This window comes from Microcaecilia unicolor, chromosome 7, assembly GCF_901765095.1.
Source record: "Microcaecilia unicolor chromosome 7, aMicUni1.1, whole genome shotgun sequence".
NCBI classification, from domain to species: domain Eukaryota; kingdom Metazoa; phylum Chordata; class Amphibia; order Gymnophiona; family Siphonopidae; genus Microcaecilia; species Microcaecilia unicolor.
Window position 1 is genome coordinate 106576599 of NC_044037.1, and position 21971 is coordinate 106598569.

Genomic DNA, 21971 nt, shown 5'->3' on the forward strand with positions numbered 1-21971 from the left:
AGGCACATCAAGGCAGGAAAGAACCAGAGAATGAAGTAAGCAGGGAGATTTTATATCAAGAAGGTGTATGGTGTGAATGTCAGAAGGTAAGATTTCTGTACTATGTTGGAAAGATGAGAATCAAATGCTAGGCAGCTGTCTATGGAGACACCAATTATTTTTTAAGACTCCTTAAAACAGTGGTGCCAGAAATGGAAGAGTTTTTCAAGGAAAAGAGAACAGTACCAGACTTTTTTGAAGCTTAAGACCGTTTTCAGAAAGCCAATCTGCAACAATATCAAAGTTTTGATGAGAGATTGGGCATGAAAGTGGGAGAAAGAGGGCCTACGATTGTAAGCAGATGAATATTGTCAGCATACATAAAACCTAATGACTATTAAAAGTGCTATGGGCACTAAACAGATGTTTAAAAGGACTAGACCTAAAATGAAATCCTGGGGAGCACCACAGGGAATGCTAAAAGTGGAACAGACCTAACTTAATCTACTAATTCTATTGTATTCGGATCGTTTGCGAGGAATAGAGTGATCGACGAAGTCAAAAGCAGATGAAAGATTCAGAAAGAATAGCCAGAGGTCAGGAACGAGCAACATTACCTCACACACGTTTGACACTACAGACTCTGAGAGCGCAAACTCCAACCACTTGAGACCACTACAAAACAAAATCCCTTCTTTGACGTCATACTCCCCAGGTCTTTAACGTTACACAACTCTGGCTTTGACGTCACACGATAACATGCTTAGGCTACTCAAGAACTGAGGTTTTACGCAGATCCTCTCCTTTATCTCGGTACCAGAGATCAGGTCTACTGCGGAGTAAACTCCGCATATCACACACACATACACACTGTTGCCGCCACTGGAGACCCCATCAGGTGCAGCCATCCGTTCCCATTTTTAAAAAGCAGAAAATAAGTTTTATCTCGGACGGTACCTGAGATCCGGGCTACTGCGGAGTAAGTCCTGCGTAAAACTACGCATATCGCACACTGTTGCCGCTACTGGAGACCCCATCAGTTGCAGCTATCCTTTCCCATTTTTAAAAAGCAGAACATAAGGCGCTATTAGCGCCACCACTCCCGTTCTAATGATAAGTGCGCGCTCTGTCAAACCACGGTCGCCTTTTCCGTTGGGCGGGACAACCAGCCAGGTCTCAGAAAAAATAGTGCAAATTCTATTGCTCCAATAATTTTGACTTCCCCACCCCACGTAAGTTGCGTCTTCCAAAGCTTTTATTTATTTAGTTCTGCGTAACTGTAGTCAGAGTCAGACTAGTGTACTACTTTCAGGAGCCGGAAGTGAAGTCAAGAGGCGGGACGGTGTAAAAACCGGATCCAGCGGGGTCAAGAGGCGCAGACTAGAGATGCTCCTCATTCAGGGAATTGTAGTTTTTTTTTCTATTCAGAGCCCGGAAAGGATACGAACAAAGGGGGTCTTTTACTAAAGCTTAGCTCGCGTTATCTGCAGCAGGACCTATTTTATTCCTATGGGCCCTGCTGCAGATAACGCGAGCTAAGCTTTAGTAAAAGACCCTCAAAACAAAAGTAGTCAGTTGATAGCGAATGCTCATCATCTGGAAGGAAGCAGTGTAACCTTCTCCATTCTCACGGTCGACTGTAGGTGTTGGGAAAAGTAGATAAGTACTCTTTCTACTCATCCAACGCTGCAGCTCTATTGGATTATCTTGCGGTTGCTAAAGGCCGATGTACTGTGGGAGCTGAGCTTGGCCAGCAATTTCAATGCACGGATTGTACCTTAGACCGAGTCTGCGTTGTATCTCTATTTCTTTAAAAACCTAGTTCTTGGTACACACTCAGAACATGTTTGGAAAGAAGGAAGTTAATTAAAAACAGAATTAAAGTAACTTGAAAATATCGACTTCTTGTTGCATGATTTTTTGGTGAATGCTATAGCTAATACCAAATGACAGACACAGCGACAGCTTACCAGTTTCAAACTTCAAGAGAAGTTTGAATCTTGTAAGCTGTCAAACAAGTAAAGAAAGCAAAAAATATCTTTTGTCCTACAACTTTTAAGGCACTGCCTATCCAGCTGGATCAGGTTTAGACTTTTTACAGATGGGCTGGCCCACGCATAAGCAGTCTGTTATTTCTAATAATGTTTTGCTATTGTTTTGAGTGAACTAAAACGGCGACAAGCTCCGCCTACTGGCTTCAGCCTGTATAGTGGGCTAGATAGGAACACCCCCTTCTCCTGTTTTCATCCAACCTCCTTACTCTTTGAATTGGTGGCTTGCTTGGCGCGGCGGCGGCTGCCGGTCCCACCCCCCTGATGTCAGTTCCTGTTCGGCTGCGTCCCGAGATACCTCCTTGGGCACTGCTTTGGTAAGTTAGTTTATGTGGTTGTTTCTGCTGCGGCTTGGATAACAGCGGGAGGGAAAGAGGGAGCGAAGCAGCGGCAGTTGCTTGGGTGACAGCGGGAGGGAGGGAATTCGGGATTTCCCCGCCTACGTCCTTCCCTCCCGCTGTTACCCACAGGGGGAGGGAAGGAGGTAGGTGGGGAAATCCCGAATCGATACTCCCGATTTTCTTCCTATTCGAATCGATTCGTCCAAAACCAATCGAGGAACCGATTCGAATCGTGAATTGGACAGCACTAGTTCAGCTCTGTTTTGTGTTTAATATGAACCCAATAGAAGCCCACTTATTTTTCTGTCATAAAAATGATCCAGGCGATTGAGGTCAAAATCACAAAAATGTAACGAGCTATGCATTTCTACATCTTCCTTTTTTCTATAGCTTGTCTAATTATGTTTATGTGTAATAAAAAATAATGTGAATCGACTCCTATATCCATAATTAAACAAAGGTTACTTTGGGGTCCTTTTACTAAGCGGTAGTAAGCACTACCGCAAGATGTGTTCGGGCATCCTACAGTATGTTTGGGATCAGTGCGTGCTACCCATGCGCTAAAAAATATGGGGCTACTGCCTGATGCACGTTTATTGAAGTTCTAGTTTCAGTCTGTTGCAAATACAGAAACTGGATGAATTCCATTTAGTACTAGACAGTGAGAGGGTGGAACCACTGGTCATTCTTGGAGAGTCTTAAACTTTTGCCCCGTTCCTTCCTGCCTTTTCCTAGGAATGAATGGACAGGGAGAGGTTGGTGTGGACTACAGGAGGAAGTACAAGAATTTGAAGCGGAAGCTGAAATTCCTCATCTATGTAAGTTTATGTTAGAAGGGGGGAGGATCAGATTGCTCCTTGAACATGTGGATCTAGTGATAGGGATCATCTTCATCAAATGCTTGACATAGATCTAGAGAAAACCTGATTGGCTAGCGTCATCCTGATCTATGGGTTGTCCAGTAATTAAACTAATAAATAGGCAAATGCTTCAGCAAAAATGTGTGTGAACAAACTTTAAAGCTGAAAACTCTTAATTGTTTGCAAATCTTGTACTAAATATCTACTTATCTGATTACTTAAAAAAGAAAGAAAAAGACCTCAAATGACCCAGCATGGCAGCATATCAACAAGTAATCGATTGTTAGTTCTACCATTCAGCAGACTCCAACTTCATCAATCTCTATTATTAAAGGGACTCAATAAAGCTAAACATTATCTGCAATGAAGTATTCCCCAACTGATGTTTCATATCAAACTCAAAAAAGGCAGTCCATTCAATATGTGAGTTCAGCCCTTGTGGTTGCAAAGATTTTAAACTATGTGTCCACAGTTGTTCTCGTCTTACAAAGATTTTGTCATGATCTCCTCTTTGGATATTCAGAAGAATATAATCAGTAGCAGAATATTCAAAATAATCAAAATCATGTTCTTTTGCTATACAATGTGCCACCATAGGCACTCCAGATTTCTGCTTTTTAATACAGGAACGATGTTCTGTGATTCTTTGATGTAGACTTCTAGTGGTTTTCCCCACAGAAAACGTTTGGCAAGTTCCCTTCAAAATATACACTATATATGTGTGAATCGACAGGTAGTATTTGTTTTAGCCTAAATAGTCTGCTCATTTACTTGCCAAACAGGACTATTACATTCAGTTGACAAATTCTCTTGGCTCAAACCCTCAATGTCTCTTTGCCACACTGAACTCTCTCCTCAAAGTACCTTCACTTCCAGCCCCACTCCCTTCACTTTCCCCCAGACTGGCTGAGTTCTTTCATGATAAGGTTCACAAGATTAAACTTGAATTCTCAACCAGGTCACCTCCACCTCTCCTTCCCTTAGTCCATTCTCTCAACCCTCCAACCCCTGCCTCCTTTTCTTCCTTTTCTGAAATCACTGAAGAGGAAACTACACATCTTATTTCCTCCTCGAAACTAACTACCTGTTCCTCTGATCCTATTCCCACCCATCTACTTAACACTATCTCTCCTACTGTCATCTCTTTTATCTGTCATATCCTCAATCTTTCACTGTCTACTGCGACTGTTCCTGATGCCTTCAAACATGCCGTAGTCACACCACTCCTTAAAAAAACCTTCATTTGACCCTACCTGTCCTTCCAACTATCGCCCATCTTCCTCCTCCCTTTTCTATCCAAGATACTTGAACGTGCTGTTCACCGCCGTCCCTTGACTTTCTTTCATCTCAAGCTATTCTTGATCCACTTCAATCTGGCTTTTGCACCCTTCATTCAGCTGAAACAGCGCTTGCTAAAGTCTCCAATGATCTGTTCCTGGCCAGATCCAAAGGTCTCTATTCTATCCTCATCCTTCTCGATCTATCTGCTGCTTTTGACACTGTTGATCACAGCCTACTCCTTGATACGCTGTCTTAACTTGGCTTTCAGGGCACTATTCTTTCCTGGTTTTCTTCTTATCTCTCCCAGCATATCTTTAGTGTATACTCTAGTGGATCCTCCTCTACTTCTATCCCACTTCAGTTGGTGTACCTCAGGGATCTGTCCTGGGACCTCTTCTTTTCTCCATCTATACTTCTTCCCTTGGTACTCTGATCTCATCCCATGGTTTTCAGTATCTTCTTTACGCTGATGACTCCCAGATCTACCTCTCCACACCAGAAATCCAGGCCAAAGTATCAGCCTGTCTGTCTGATGTTGCTGCCTGGATGTTTCAGCACCATCTGAAACTAAACATTACCAAGACTGAGCTTCTTATCTTTCCCCCTAAACCAACCTCTCCTCCTCCCTCAGTCTCTATTTCTGTGGATAACACTCTCATCCTTCCTGTCTCATCAGCTCGTAACCTTGGGGTCATCTTCGACTCCTCCCTCTCCTTCTCTGCACATTTATTTATTTGTATTTATTTATTTGTAACATTTATACCCCGTGCTTTCCTACTCTTTAGCAGGTTCCATGCGGCTTACAAATCCTACAGTTTAAACAAAGTAGCGTAACATGGATGCAGCTGTGATACAGTAAGTAAAGAGGAGGTTGTTTAAATAGTAATGCAGATTAAACAAAGTAATATAAAATGCATGTAGATGTAATATAGTAAAATTGAAAGTGATCGTAAGATTAGGATAGATGAGATGGGCAAGAAAGGAGGATGGTAGAGGTAGGGACTGGGAGATAGGTGTATAATGGGGTTAGCATATTATTTTTAATGGGAGAGTGAAAGGGAGGGAAGAAGAGGGATGCACTAGAATGGATTAGGAGGTGTAGGAAGAGGAGTGTACTAGAAGAAAAATATGGGACAAATTCCAGATATAGTCTTCGTAGTCTAGTCTAGGTAGTAAAATGGACTCGCAGATTAAGTCAAGTCTTTATTGTAGGCTTGCTTGAAGAGGTAAGTTTTTAGCAGCTTCCGAAAAGGAAAATGGTCATTGACTAAATGGATGGATCTTGGTAAAGCATTCCAGAGTTGGCTGCCCAAGACTGAGAAGTTGGATGCATAATATGTTTTGTACTTAAGCCCTTTACAATTAGAGAGATGAAGATTGAGATAAGTTTGAGAAGATTTTGAACCATTTCTTGCTGGAAGGTTGATCAAATTATACATGTAACCTGGGGCTTCTCTGTAGATAATCTTATGAATCATCATGTGGACCTTAAAATATATTCATTCAGTACTAGGGAGCCAATGGAGCTTTTCACGGGAAGGGTTGCGCTTTCAAATTGTGATTTACCAAAAATAAGTCTGGCTGCAGTGTTTTGGGCGGTTTGAAGTTTTTTTATGATTTGGGCCTTGGATCCGATAAAAATACTGTTGCAATAATCAGCATGGGTAAGTACAGTGGATTGAACCAAATTACGGAAGGTATTTAGGGGAAGAAATGATTTCACTCGTTTCAGCATCCACATCATGTTGAACATTTTCTTATAATAGCTTTTGCATGATTTTCCAGAGTTAGATGATTGTCTAGAACTACTCCCAAAATTTTTAAGTTGTCAGATATGGAAATATTGACATCTGGGGTATTGAGTGAAGTTGGGAGAAGTGTAGAATATTGGGATGAGAGGATTAGACATTGAGTTTTCTCCTTATTCAATTTCACCTTGAAAGCATTGGCCCAGGAGGTTAGAATGTTCATTCCTTCGATTATTTTATCTGAGATTTCTGCTAAGTTGGTTTTGAAGGGGATGAATATAGTAACATCATCTGCATAAATGAAGGGATTGAGGCCTGATTTAGATAAGGACTTGGCCAAAGGAATCATCATAAGTTTGAAGAGGATCGGGGATAAAGGCGATACTTGAGGTACGCCGCTTTCCGATGACCAATGAGACGAGATTGATGAGGAAGTTTTGACACGATAGGATCTAGTGGTGATGAAACCCTTTATCCATTTAATGATGTTACCGCCAATCCCTAGTTTATCCAGTAATTTTGTAAGACTATCATGATTTACCGTGTCAAATGTGCTAGACAGGTCGAACTGCAGAAGGGGGATGCTGTTTCCAAATGAAATTTCGAGTTTGAATTTAGATATTAAGGTAAGTAATACCGTTTTTGTGCTGTGTGCAGGTCTAAATCCCAATTGCGACTCAGGTAGGATGGAGAATTTTTGAATGAACTCGTTAAGTTGGGAGGTTACTCTGTTATCCATCAGTTTAGTCAAAAGAGGGATGGAGGCCACAGGATGCTAATTGGTGATGTCATCTGCTGGTTTCTTAATGTTTTTAGGTATAGGTGTAAGTAAGTAGTATGTCATCATGGTCAGTGGGGAAGGAACCCTGTTGAAGGAGGAAGTTTAAGTGAGTGGTAAGGTCTGTAATGAAACGTGATGGAGGATTTTCCATTAGGTAGTTAGGGCAAGGGTCAAGGTGGCAATGGGACTTAGAAAGTTTGGATATTGTTGTGGAAATTTCCTCAGCGGTAAGAAGGGTGAAGTTTATCCAGGATCAGTCAGTCGGAATCCCGTCCATGTCTGGGTCAAGTTCATCAAGAAAGCTATCAATATTGGCATTGTCTTGGGGGATAATATTGCAAAGGTTGATGATTTTATCTTTAAAGTAATTGGCTAATTGGTTGGCAGGTGGACAGTTTGAGGATGATGTTGTAACTGGATCGGTGTTATGAAGATATTTTATAAGTTGAAATTGTTTTCTAATGTATGTTGCAGTGGCTGTAATCTTCTTTGTGTAATAGGATCTTTTGGCTTTTTTAATGGCTTTTTTTTTATAGTTTTTTGTGCTTGCTTCCATGCATTGAAGGTGAGGTTGTTTTTTGATTTACTCCAAATTTTTTTGTTTCCTGGTTTCAGCAGACTGCTAAAACCTGTCGTTTCTTTCTCTATAATATCACCAAAATTCGCCCTTTCCTTTCTGAGCACACTACCAGCACCCTCATCCACACTCTTATCACCTCTCGCTTAGACTATTGCAACTTGCTTCTCACTTAGCCATCTCTCTCCTCTTCAATCTGTTCAAAATTCTGCTGCACGACTAATATTCCGCCAGTGTCGTTATGCTCATATTAGCCCTCTCCTCCAGTCAATTCACTGGCTTCCTATCTGTTTCCACATACAGTTCAAACTCCTCTTATTGACCTATAAGTGCATTCACTCTGCAGCTCCTCAATACCTCTCCACTCTCCCTACATTCCTCCCCAGGAACTCCATTCACTGGGTAAATCTCTCTTATCTGCACCCTTCTCCTCCACTGCTAACTCCAGACTCCGTTCCTTTTATCTTGCTGCACCATATGCCTGGAATAGACTTCCTGAGCCGGTACGTCAAGCTCCATCTCTGGCCGTCTTCAAATCTAAGCTAAAAGCCCACCTTTTTGATGCTGCTTTTAACTCCTAACCCTTATTCTCTTGTTCAGAACCCTTATTTTATCATCCTCACTTTAATATTCCTTTATCTCTTGTTTGTCCTGTTTGTCTGTCCTAATTAGATTGTAAGCTCTGTCGAGCAGGGACTGTCTCTTCATGTTCAAGTGTACAGCGCTGCATACGTCTAGTAGCGCTTTAGAAATGATAAGTAAAAGTAGAATAATTTACCATCTACTGGATTTATAAATTCACTAATCTCAGTTGTGATGGAACAGGTCTTACAATGTCCATATTTGGCGTGGCCATTGAGTGTAACATCAGTCCCAATTCCTTGCTCCAGTACTGGCAAATTTGCTGGCCTTAATATTTCTTAAGGTTATTGGGCTCATTTTCGAAAGAGAAGGATGTCCAACTTTCGACATAGATCGGAAGACGGACGTCCTTCTTCCAGGGACGACCAAATCAGTATAATCGAAACCTGATTTAGGACGTCTCCAACTGCACTCCGTCGCAAGGATGGTTAAAGTTCAAGGGGGCGTGTCGGAGGCATAGTGAAGGTGGGACTTGGACATCCTTGACCCATAATCGAAAAAAACAAGGACGCCCCTGACAAGCACTTGGACGTTTTCACCTGGACCTGTTTTTCTTACGACTAAGGTACAAAAAGGTGCCCGAAATGACCAGATGACCACCAGAGAGAATCGGGGATGACCTCCCTTTACTCCCCCAGTGGTCACTAACCCCCTCCCACCCTCAAGAAACATCTATAAAAATATGTCATGCCAGCCTCAGATGTCATACTCAGGTCCATGACAGCGCATGCAGGTCCCAGGAGCCGTTTTAGTGGGTACTGCAGTGCACTTCAGACAGGCTGACCCAGGCCCATACCCTTCCTACCTGTTACATTTGTGGAGGAAACAGTGAGCCCTCCAAAACCCACCATAAACCCACTGTACCCACATCTAGGTGCCCCCCTTCACCCATAAGTGCTATGATAGTGGTGTACAGTTGTGGGTAGTGGGTTTCGGGGGACTCAGCACACAAGGTAAGGGAGCTATGTACCTGGGAGCATTTTATGAAGTCCACTGCAGTGACCCCTAGGGTGCCCTGGCATGTCAGGGGGACCAGTGCACTACAAATACTGGCTCCTCCCACGACAAAATGGCTTGCATTAGGACGTTTTTGACATGGACATCTTTGGTTTCGAAAATTGCCGAAACTCAGAAACATCCGTGTCTAGGGATGACAAATCTAGGGACATCCAAATTTAAGGATTTGGACGTCTCTGATGGTATTTTCAAAACAAAAGATGGATGTCCATTTTGTTTTGAAAATACGGGTTTCCCTGCCCCTGGATTTCACCGTTTTGCAAGGATGTCCAAATCGCAACTTTCTCTTCATTTTGTTGTTATGTATCCTTCAATAATAACTGTTATTATATTTAGCTCTTTTGTAAGCTGATCAGATTACTCTGTTAGGATATCCTCTCTCATCAAGATCTTTTGCCAACTTTTTTGCTTGCTGTTTAAAATCTCCATCCTTCACACAAATTCTTTGAAACCTTAAAAATTGGGAAAAAGCTTAACTTTGTCTTTTAATTGTACAAACTTTGTCTTTTAATTGTACAGGATGACAATTCTGATATTGTAGAATGTATTTCTGTCTGTTGGTTTTCAAAATACTTTAGTGACATCATCATTTCTGTATTGATAGTTCAATGTCTAGAAACTGTACCATTGATCTAGAACTTGTACATTTGATGTTAGGATGATTCAGCGAAATGACAAACTGGTGCAACGCTTCTTCATCTCCTTGCCATGTTAGAAAACCGTCATCAAGGAAACATTTCCAAAGGGCAATCTTAGTATGGTGAATTCTTAATTCATTTGTCTTCAGATCTTGACATGAATAGATTGGCAATTGACGGAGCAAAAGTTGCTCCTATAGCTATTCCCAACTCTTGTAGATACAACTCATCTTTAAAAAGAAAATAATTCTCTATTAATGCAAGCTGTGTCATTACTAATAAAAGTTCTGAAGGAGTCCTTTGTGGTCTCGATCTTAATTCCAGCATGTTAAATACCACATCTAAAGCTTCCTTCCAAACCTTCAGCAATATCTCCCACAAATATATTAAACAGAATAGGCCCCAGCGCCAACCCCTGAGAAACTCCACTACTCACCTTCCTTTCCTCCGAGCAGATTCCATTTACCACCACCCTCTGCCACCTGTCGGTCAACCAGTTTCCTATCCAGTTCACCACTTTTGGTCCTAATTTCAACCCTTTCATCTTATTCACAAGTCTTCTGTGGGGGACCATATCAAAGGCTTTGCTGAAATCCAAGTAGATTACATCTAGTGCACGTCCTTCATCCAGTTCTTTGGTCACCCAGTCAAAGAAGTCAATAAGATTTGTTTGGCAGGATTTTCCTTTGGTAAAGCCATGTTGCCTTGTAGAAGTATGATTAGTCATTTTAGAGGATCTCTGACAGCTTGCTTTTTTTGTTAATTTGAAAGCTTCCCTTATGTAGTTCTTCTGTGTACATCCGTACCCTGTACAAGCTGGCATGTTTCTAACTATAACTGAGATAAAATAACAATGAACAAGGACAGCGTGGATGCTTCAGCCCAGTTAATGGGCCAGATAGGCTCTTGCTGTCTCCTGTCATTAAACCTCCTTGGTGCAGCTTAATGGTGGAGAGGCAATATCAGTTGCTGTAGGACAGTGACACCCTGTGGTTAAACATGTAAACTCCATCCTGTAAAATGTTATCACACTAAAGCCGAAAGTGACTGACAAAGAAAGATATAAGGATGGAAGAAGCACGGTCAGAATTAAAAATGGCTAAAAATGCAAAGAAAGGTGACATGATTCTTTTTTAGGTATGCTGGGGGGAGATAAGGAAGGCCAGAGGTGGAATTGCAAGACTGAAAGGTGCTGAAGGCCTATATGTGGAGAGTAACAAAAAAGAACAAAACGGGCTTCCAGTTTGCATGGCAAGAGGATATGAATGAGCAGAACTCCACATTCCTTTCCTCCTGACAGCATTGACCGTTGAATTACCTTCACTTCCGGAGAGTCCACTTTGCAACTGAAGCTCTGGACAATAGCAAAGGGGAAAGCCCCAAGACTATTTGAAAACTTGCCAGAGTTTGGTGGTGGGTGACCAGGCTGCAGAGTCATGTGATCTCGAGGGAGATAAATGGAGGACATAGAGACCGGTCCAAATATGAAGATGGATTTGGGCTCACCTGAAATCAGAGAGAGTGGGAATGAAACTTGATATTCCATGTGAAAGGTTCTAAGGCCCGGTTGCCAGAGTCGCGGAGGCAGAATAACAGGTCTCAACGCTTGAAGACTGGATGGAAACAGAATTCCTCTATCTCAGTGTTGCACATGCATGTACGATTGCTGACAGTTAAATTAGAGGAGCAAGAGAATTGTAGCCTGTGCTCAAACCTCAGGGTGCTTCAAGATGCCTGTTGCCATCATGTGGTAGAATACAGAAGCATGAAAGTAAGACTTTTCCCCACTTTGGCACAAGAAACTATGCATAAACATAAGAAGATGTTGAAATGGAAGAAAGCTGTGCAAACGTTGTGCTACAGAGCCAGAATTTGGTATCCCGCCAAGCTTATGTTCATTGATTAGCCTACAAAACAACCTGGAGTGGTATTGGAGATAGTGGCGCCCCACGGTAATCACCAATATGCAGGATGCGCTGGTGGTTGGCCCTGCGTGGACTGCAGAGGAAGCTAGTGGACATGACCTGATGGAGCCAGAATAGCTGTGTTCAGGTAGCAGTGGGTGGGAGAGTAATCTGGAGCCTTAACATCCAGATGAGCACTCCAATGATGGATGCATAATTTTCAATATGGACAAATAAACGTCTGGGGAACTAGAATATTCAGGCTTTAGGAAGATGGTGCTAGACCCTTTTCTATTAATGGGATGGGGATTTTGAATGCAAGGGGGAGGGTATGGCATGTGTGCTTTGAGAGGATGTGCGTAGGTATAAGTCTGTTAAATATTGTACTAGGATGGCTTGTATGGGTTTTATCTTGGGGTGTGTTTATAAGTGGGAGCAGGGAGGAAGTTCTGTAATGCTGTACTTACTTTGGGGGAGGGAATAGGTGAGTTGGTTTGCATTCTTTCAGGGGGGATGCAAAGGTTGATGGGTTAAGGCGGGATAACATCACAAGTGTGGCAAGGGTGGAGAAAGAAAGGTTTTCTGGGATTGGGAAGAGTTCAGGGTGGGTGCTAAATCTATTACAGGGATAGAGCAAGGAGAGTTGTGGTTAAACATTGAAGATGGGACTTAAGATTCTCACCTTTAATGTTAGTAGTCTTAACGGACCGGTAAAATAGAAAATAATTATGCAACATCTGAAAAAGCATAAAGTGGATGTGGTTCTATTACTGGAAAAGAGACTCGCGTAGCGTGAACACAATAAGCTGAAAGCTTGATGGTGTGGGGAGGTCTTGGCCTTACTGCCAAGAAGAGTGGAGTTGCCATTCTGCTGCTTAAAAATCTTTTTTTATAAAGTATGAAGAGGGGAAAGACACTGAAGGTCAGGTGGTATGAGTGACTGGTAGGATAGACAAGAAGGAAATTAATATTCTTAACTTGTATGTTCCTAATGGGGAAAGGGGGGGCTTCTTTAGGGTATGGTTTGGTGAATTTGTGGCCAAAGGGATTTTAACTTTTAGAGGAGTTAGGTTAGGGAAGTCTGGGAAGGGGCGGGCATAAGAGGGGAAAGCACTTAGGGAGGCTTTAGATCTTTATGACTGTGTGGATATATGGAGAAAAAGGTATCTGGGGAGCAGGGAAAACTTGGGTTTCTCTCAGAACTACAAAATATATTCTAACTTGGATAATGTCTCCACCCAGAGGGTTGCCTCTGTAGGAATAGATCCAATCTGTTTCTCAGATCATGCAATAGTGTCTGTAGAAGTTGAGTTAGGTGGGAGGGATGTGGGGCAAAAAGGTCACTGGAGGAAGAAGGGGGTGAAAGAGGAATTATGGGCTGCTTGAGAAGAGTTCCTGCTCTTCAGTGACACAGGTGGGATGGCCATTAGAACATGTTGGGATACTAGGAATGCTTATATGCAGGGGTAATTCCTTCCCCCTTGATTTCTTTTGTTGAGCAGCCAACTGCTGCAAATATAGCTCCAGAAATTGGAGTTAGATGAACGTCAGAAGTTGCATGCCCATGTGTGAAGTAAATGTATATATAGGCAACTGGTTGAAATTAAGAGAAAAATTGAAGTTTTAGAGAGAGAGTAGGTTGAATTTCTTATGTGGCTGACACGTAGGAATTTTCTGGAACAGGGTAACCACAGAATTAGATTGAGGTCATCTGCTGAATGTGGTAGGAAAGACAGGGGACATATGATAGACATTACTACTACAACTACAAATCATTTCTATAGCGCTACCAGTTGTACGCAACGCTTCACAATTGAACATGAAGAAAAGACAGTCCCTGCTCAAAAGAGCTTACAATCTAAATCAGGACAGACAGGACAAATAAGGGATAAGGGTAGGACAGACAGATAGGACACATAGGGAAAAGGGACTATTGAAGAGAGGAAGACAAGATAAAGGTTTCGAGCAGGTGAGAAGTTAGGAATTAAAAGCAGCATCAAACAGGTAGGCTTTTAGCCCGGATTTGAAGGCGGCCAGGGATGGATCTAGACGTAATGGCTCAGGAAGTCTATTCCAGGCATAGGGTGCGGCGAGATAAAAGGAACGGATTCTGGAGTTAGCGATGGAGGAGAAGGGTGCAATTAGGAGAGATTTGCCTAGTGAACGGAGTTCCTGGGAAGGAGTGTAGGGAGAGATGAGGGTGGAGAGGTAGTGAGGGGCAGCAGAGTGAATGCACTTATAGGTTAATAAGAGGCGCTTGAACTGTATTAAAATGCATTAAAATGCTTGCAAAGTATTAATGAACAAACGTACCTTTTCCAAAGGTGTGGAAACTGTAGGACTAGAGGACTGAAATGAAGATGCAAGGAGGTAAACATATAAGCAATATCAGGAAATATTTTTCATTGAAAAGATGTCAACCTCCTCTAGGCAAGAGCTTGGCTGGAAAGGCTAGGTCCAAGGCAGAAACCAAGTAGGAACCAGACATGGAATAGGAATTGAGTGTGGAACAGGAATAACAGTTAGAGCAGGACTCAAGCATGAATTAAATAGAGAAGAACTTGCACTGAAGCAGTGCAAGGAGCTTGGATAGCAGTAGACACAGGTCAGGTCCACTGAAAACTGTTGAATCTGCAAGGATGTGGCTGGACTTTCTTATATATTGCCATGGATAAAGACACACCTCTTGTTGGTCCAAGGGGTTCCTCCATGAATGGGCTTCTTCTGCCCCTTTTAGTCACATTTCTGAGAGGTCAAGTTGCAGCTATACAGCCTTCGTGGCTCAGCTGTAAGTTCCCAGTCCTTAGCCTACAAGCTTGATTCCCAGGAAACACAAAAAATGGTGTTTGCCTGAAATGCCCTTCCGAAAGAAAGTGGGAACCAAAATGGTGATGGGATTAAAACAATTGATGAATAGACATGGAGGATCCATATATAGTGTGAGATAGAATCAAAGTAATGGAGCATTCCACTAAAAGCAAAATTTGTAGCTTTTCACACTTAAAAAAAAAAAAGCATAGAGGCATGAATTGGCATGTAGAACTGTAAACAAAGGCACAGAGGGGAATGACCAGCACAGAGCAGCAGATACAACCCTAGCCACTTTCCTGAGCAGACTAAATGTTTGAGTACCACTCCACTGAAACTATACCATGTCCCCCACCAATCCCCCCCCCCCCCCCCCCCCCCATACACACACTGACTAAAGAATGTGACTGGGGTGAGGTAGCAGGCACTAAGCCTCTTTCCTATAGTTTCCCTATTTTTCTGTTTAAATTTTATTTAGTCAGTATGATTGTAAATTGCTATGATATTTTTATGAATGGTGGTATATTAAGACTGGTAATAAATATAACGTGCCCCCTCTGTTTCTGACCCTGTAGTTTGTTTATTACTAGGATTTATTTAGCACCTTTTTGAAGAAACTCAGCCAAGGCGGTATACAGCAAGAATAAGTCAAACATAGGCAATAGAAAATTACAGTTTAGCCACAAGGGGACAGCTTGCATGGATGCCTTGCTCAAAAAAGACCTGCTTGGCTTGCCTTAAGTCACGTTCAGTGTCTGCTACATACTGTGCTTTCAACTTGTCCTTTAGGATAGCTAAGTTTTCCTGTGTCTCCTGAGTAGTTGAGAGTTTGACCTCTCCCTTTAACTTTTGTATTTCTTGGTGCAGTTGGTTGATTACAGCCTCCTTTTCTTTTTTGCTCTTAGATGCCCACATAATCAGCCAACCTCTAATGAATGCATTCATTATGTCCCATAGAGGGGCATTTTCAACCGGGGACACCCATCTCTAAGGGCGCCCATCTCTGAGGACGGCGCCGCGAAGGGGCGGGGCCAACCGTATTTTCGAACGAGATGGGCATCCATCTTTCGTTTCGATAATACGGTTGAGGGCGACCAAATCTCAACATTTAGGTCAACATTAAAATGGTCGACCTAAATGCTGAGATCGCCGGATTTAGAGCTGGGCGCCCTCGGTTTTCGCCGATAATGGAAACCGATGGAGCCCATTTCAAAAACGAACAAATCCAAGGCATTTGGTCATGGGAGGGGCCAGGATTCGTAGTGCACTGGTCCCCCTCACATGCCAGGGCACCAACCAGGCACCATAGGGGGCACTACAGTGGACTTCGCAAATTGGTCCCAGGTGCATAGCTCCCTTACCTTGGGTGCTGAGCCCCCCAAAACCCACTTCCCACAACTATACACCACTACCATAGCCTTAAAGGGTGAAGGGGGGCACCTACATGTGGGTACAGTGGGTTTTGAAGGGCTCCCATTTTCCACCACAAGTGTAACAGGTAGGGGGGGGGGATGGACCTGGGTCCGCCTGCCTGAAGTCCACTGCACCCACTAAAACTGCTCCTGGGACCTGTATACTGCTGCGATGGACCTGAGTATGACATTTGAAGCTGGCATAGAGGCTGGCAAAAAAGTTTTTTTAAGTAGTTTTTTTAAGGGTGGGAGGGGGTTAGTGATCACTGGGGGAGTCAGAGGAGGTGATCCCTGATTCCCTCCGGTGCTCATCTGGTCAGTTCGGACACTTTTTTGGGACTTGGACCTGAAATAAAAGGGACCAAATAAAGTGGACCAAATTCTCGCCAGGGACACCCTTCTTTTTTCTATTATCGGGCGAAGCTGGCCATCTCAAAGCACGCCCCCATCCCACCTTCGCTACCCTACTGAAACGCCCCCTTGAAGTTTGGCCAGCTCCGCGACAGAAAGCAGTTGAAGCCGGCCAAAATCGGCTTTCGATTATACCGATTTGGCCGGCTTTAAGAGATCACCAGCCATCTCCCGATTTGTGTTGGATGATGGCCGGCGATCTCCTTCGAAAATAAGCTGGATAGTGTACTTTGAGCAATTCCCTCTACATCATTGTTCTTGAAATACTCCTGCAGGTCCTTGGTAATCTGCTTGATCACCTCATCCTCATCTAGCAGACTATTGTTAAGGCTCCAAAACTTGTATGAGCGTGTTGCTAACGTCACTCACATTGGTACATGATTAGACCAGGAAATATCCTCTATCTCAGACTTATCACTAGGAAAATATTGATCCTTGAATACGAAGTATGGGGGACGAGAAGAAAATATAATTCTTTGACCAAGGCTAAAATGTACATCTGATATCACTAAAGTATAAAGTCTTTTACTTTAACTCTGTCCTGCGCGCTCTATAGGGTTACCTTCCTGGGCTATACAAATCTCTAGATAGTCATGTTAAAATGGCCTCCTATAACAAGATCTTCACTAAGATCCTTTGTCCTCCTCAGGGCAGTGCACCGGCGGTCATGTTGCAGTGCAAGTCTGACGTGCTTGGCTCAGATGGGCCCGCAGTGATTTCTGCAGCTCTTACTGCTTTGCCTGGCACACCACCCATGGGTTTTGGCTCCCTTGCAGGTCAAGCGGGGGGGGAGGGGAATCGAAACGAAACCCTTCGCTCCTGTTTGTTCTTTTATTGCATCAAGCCTACATTTTAAAGGCGTCGGATCAGGCTCGGGGCCCAGTATTGGATTTCCCTGCTCTGCAGGTAGAGATTCCTGCTCCCAAGAGAAACCGCAGGGAGCTGTTTTCGGATGTGGGATCTGTGGCCCCTCCCCTTCTCCAGAGGGGGCTATTTCAGGTCCTCTGTCTTCTCAGGCAAGGGAGGACTTAGAGGAGGGCGAGATCCTGCCTGAGGAGGTGGATGACCCGGTGGTAGTCCGGGTTTTTCACAAGGAGGAGTTACTTTCCTTTATTACTAAAGCCCTTCGGGTTCTTAATATTTTGGAGCTGTCGCTTTCTAACCCGGCAACAGCCAATCCCAAAATGGCTAACACCTGTGGCCTCCTTGCTCTTCTCCAGTGCATATGACCATGCACAAGCTGATTTTGGCACAGCGGTCCACATCGGATGCACCACTGCATGTGTTCAAAGCCATGTCTCGACTGTATCTGCTGGCTCAGCCGGAACTGGATAACTCCGTTTGCCTAAGATTGATACATTGGTGGCAGCTGTCACCAAGAAGACCACCCTGCCTATGAAGGGTGGTGTGGCTTTAAAAGATGTCCAAGACAGAAAACTAGAGGTCTCTCTCAAGCTCTCTTTCGAGGCCTTGGCGCTCTCCCTGCAGGCGGCTGTCTGTTGTTCTTATGCAACTAGGGCCTATCTTGCAGCAAATAGTGGATTCTTCACAGACTGGCACTTCCGGGGTGCCTTTGGAACTGCTAGATGTAGAGACAGGCTTAGCATATTTGGTAGATTCCTTGTATGACTTGATTCGGGCGTCCGCAAAGCAGATGTCTTTGGCGGTCACTGTTAACCATTCTCTGTGGTTGCATCTCTGGACAGCGGACACTGCTTCTAAGCAGCATCTAGTGAGGTTGCCATTTAAAGGTCACTTGCTCTTTGGGGAGGACTTGGAGAAATTGGTTAAAGACATGTTGCAGGGTCTACTGGAAGATCGAGCAAAATCTCAGCCTAAGGCTGGTCCATCCTGTCCTCGTTTAGGGATATGCGTTGTTATTGCCCTGGACAGGTGGGTTCATCTCAATGTGCTCATTAACCAGTCTCAGCAGCCCTTTAGTTCAGTCAAGTGTCAGCCGCAGTCCGTCAGTCCTCCTCCTCCTCTCATCGTGTTCCAATGATAGGGCGCCAGGTCTTTTCTAGGTTCCTGATGGCGGTCCCTATTTTTCAAGGAGTGGACCTGCATAACTACAGACCAGTGGTTTCTAGATGTCATTTGAGATGGCTACAAATTAGTTTGCCTCTCCTGTCACAGATTTTTTTCTTAGAGTCACCATGCGGGAACTCATCCAAGCAGGTAGTGATTCACTTGACACTCACCTCCTTGCGGGCCTTGGAAGCGGTTGTACCAGTCCCTGCAGGTGAGTGGTGGATGGGCTGTTGTTCCATTTATTTTGTGGTTCCCAAGCAAAAAGGGATACCTTTCGGCCGGTTCTTGATCTCAAACGGGTCAACTGGTCTGTGGCAGTCAATCAAGTAGTCCCACATGGAAACCTTGCATTCTGAGCTCACGCGGTGCAGCTGGAGAGTTTCTTACGGCTTTGGACCTCAAGGAGTCCTATTTGCACATCCCCATTTGGCCGCCTCATCTAAGGTTCCTCCGTCTTGCCATTCTCAAGTCAGCATTTTCAATTCCAGGCCATGCCCTTTGGTCTAGCCACAGCACCCTGGACCTTTTCCAAGGTTGTGGTGGTGGTGGCCACCAGGCTGCAGCACCAGGGGGTCCTGGTACATCCTTACCTGGATGATTGTCCGATCAGGGCCTCCTCCGTTCAGGAAAGGGAGCAGGCCACGGCTTGAGTCATTTCTCTCCTTCAGTCGTTGAGGTGGGTCATCATTTCCCCAAAACTCAGCTAGTTCCTACTCAGACCCTGGAGTATCTGAGGGTGTACTTTTACAAAGCTCAGTGCAAAGTTTCCTTTCTGCAGTAATGCTGTGCCAGATTGCAGCAGCAGTTGAACCTCCTGTTTTGGACCCCGGTTCCTCAGGTCTGGGATTATATGCAAGTGCTCGGGTCCATGGTAGCAACCCTGGATGTAGTGCCCTGAGCCTGGGTTCACATTCGTCTGTTACAACCATTGCTGCTCTGTCGTTGGTCCCTGGTGTCTCAGGACTACGAGAGGCCACTCCGCTGGATGGCCTTGGCGTGGCACTGCATTCGTTGGTAGCTGTTGGACTCCAACTTGCACAGGGATCTTCCATTGGTGACTCCAGCATGGATAGTGGTGATCACCGACATCAGCCTATCAAATTGAGGGGCTCATTGCCTGAAACAAGTCGCTGGTCCCCAGAAGAACCTCAGTGGCCAATCAATCAGCTGGATCTTCAGGCGATGCACTTCACGTTGAGGGAATTTCTCCCCCTAGTGCAGGGTAAGCCGGTATGAATCTGCTCAGACAACATGACGGGTAACCTACATCAATCGGCAAGGGGCATATGCAATGTGGCGTTGGCTGTCGAAGCTCATCTACTCATCAGGTGGGTAGGACTTCATCTACAGCAGCTATTGGCAGCTCACATTGCTGGAGCTCAGAACGTGTAAGTGGACTACTTGAGCAGATATGTCCTAGACCCAGGAGAATGGGAACTGGCTGACTCAGCATTTCAACTGATCAAAGCCAGGTGGGGACGCCTGTTCTGGATCTCATTGTGACTCGCCACAATGCCAAGGCCCCACAGTTCTTCAGCAGGAAGCAAGATGATGGTTTGGAAGGCCTGGATGCTCTGCTTCAGCTGTGGCCAAGCAATCTTCTTCTCTATGTGTTTCTTCCATGGCTCATGTTAGGCAGGGTGTTGCAATGGATTCTCCTCCATCCAGGTTGGATGATTCTGGTGGTGCTGGATTGGCCTCGTCTGTGGTATGCAAAATTGGTTTGGTTACAGGTAGATTAGACTCTGGGGCTACCTCTCTGCCCCAGGCTTCTGGTGCAGGGTCCTATTCAGATGGAGGATCCCTCCCGCTATGGTCTTACAGCTTGTCTGTTGAGCGGGCGAATTTGAGAAGGAAAGGATATTCTTCAGAAGTGATTGCTACACTACTTCAGGAGAAGAAGCATTCGACCTCGGCGGCTTATATATGCGTGTGGAGGCTGTTTGAATCGTGATGTTCGGATTGGGTGATTTCTCCGCTGCATTTGTTCCTTCCCCAGATCTTAGCCTTCCTGCAGGACAGCTTAGGGAAAGGCCTAACTTACAATTCCTTGCGGGTGCAAGTGGTGGCTTTGGCCTATTATAGAGGCAGGCTGCTTGGTTCCTCTTCGGCATCACATCTGAATGTCTGTTTTTCTCAAGGGAGTGTGTTGTCTCAAGCCATCATTGTGTCCTCCATGCCTGGAGTGGAGTCTTAATCTGGTTCTTAAGTCTCTTCAGAAGGCTCATTTTGAGTCATTGCACTGCTCTTCACGGAAAGATTTGACCCTTAAAACTGTCTTTCTGGTGGCTATTTTGTTGGCACACCGGATGTTTGAGCTTCAAGCGTTGTCCTTTCATGATCAGTTTCTACTCTTTTCCCCTAAAGAGGGGTCACACTTCGAATGGTTCCCTCCTTTCTTCCTAAGGTGGTGTCAGCCTTTCACTTTAATCAGCTGTTGTTTCTGCCCACTTTTTGGGAAGATTTATACCCAAGGGATTATTGCTCTTTGTTCCTCCTCGATGTTCGGCGTGACACGACCAGTGAGTTTCGGTGGTTGGATCATTTGTTCATCCATCATTATGCCCTCGTAAGGAGGAGGCGGCCTCTAAGGAAACTATCGTTCGCTGGGTACGGGAGGCGATAGTCTCAGCATATGATTGCAGGGAAGCCCATTCCTGCTCATCTGTAGGCACATTCGACTCGGTCAGTGGCTATTTCATGGGCAGAGATGCATTTTATTTCTTTGGATTAAATTTGTAGGGCGGCAACACGTCGTCCCTCCATACCTTTTCCAAGCATTATCATTTGGATGTCACGGCTCATTTAGCTGTTGCATTTGGAGTGTTGGTTTCCCACCCTAGTTAGGACTGCTTTGGTACATCCCACTAGTCTCTGGATTCATCTGCTGCTGGCACTAAGGAACATAAAATGTATGTCTTACCTGATAATTTTCTTTCCATTAGGCGCAGCAGATTAATGTAGGGGCCCTCCCTTAGTGTCTTGTGCTGTCGGTTTGTTGTTGCAGGTTGCTATGTTGATGCTCGCTGTACACTTAAGGACTTTCCGTTATAATTGGGTGCTGTGATAAAGTAGACTTTGTCTGTTTCTGTTTCCTTCTGCTTTGTTAGGAGAAATACTGACTTGCCAGGAGCGCTCTGTTCTTTGAAACACTTCAGTTCAGTGTTCTCTGTCTCCATCTGCTGGTAGATGGTAACAACCCACTAGTCTCTGGATTCATCTGCTGCACCTAAAGGAAAGAAAATTATCAGGTAAAACATAATTTTACGATACTTAAATACTGTCCCCTCCCCCTAATTCTGCTGTCATTTGACTGACATGAGCACCCTAGAAAGAGTTCAAGGTCTCTCTACTTCTCTTTCTGCTGTGGGGATGCTCCAATTAATAGATTAAAATCTTGAAACAACACTTCCCTTTCATTGTATTTGTGATTAAATGTACTGTGCCTTGTGAAAGTTTTCACATTCTGCTAAAAAATGCAATTTAAAAT

The 21971-nt window shown here is 44.2% G+C and overlaps 2 protein-coding genes across 6 annotated transcripts in view; one reads left to right on the plus strand and one right to left on the minus strand.

The window, feature by feature from the left end:
• HIRIP3 (HIRA interacting protein 3) overlaps positions 1–1286 on the minus strand; it is a 156311-nt gene extending 155025 nt beyond the window's left edge. For all 4 annotated transcript variants that reach the window (XM_030208720.1, XM_030208717.1, XM_030208719.1 and 1 more), the window contains exon 1: positions 937–1286. Coding sequence is in view for 3 of the 4 variants with exons in the window: in XM_030208717.1 (XP_030064577.1) it covers positions 937–1016 (80 nt within the window). In the remaining variant the exon portion in view is untranslated. The remainder of the gene's footprint in view (positions 1–936) is intronic.
• INO80E (INO80 complex subunit E) overlaps positions 1–21971 on the plus strand; it is a 94277-nt gene that overhangs the window by 8900 nt on the left and 63406 nt on the right. The window contains exons 2-3 of one of the 2 annotated variants that reach the window (XM_030208723.1): positions 2425–2432; positions 3107–3189. In XM_030208723.1, coding sequence (XP_030064583.1) covers positions 3109–3189 — 81 coding nt within the window. In that variant the 5' untranslated portion in view covers positions 2425–2432; positions 3107–3108. Of the gene's footprint in view, positions 1–2246; positions 2348–2424; positions 2433–3106; positions 3190–21971 lie in introns of those variants that run through there. The other variant, XM_030208722.1, reaches the window with a different exon arrangement.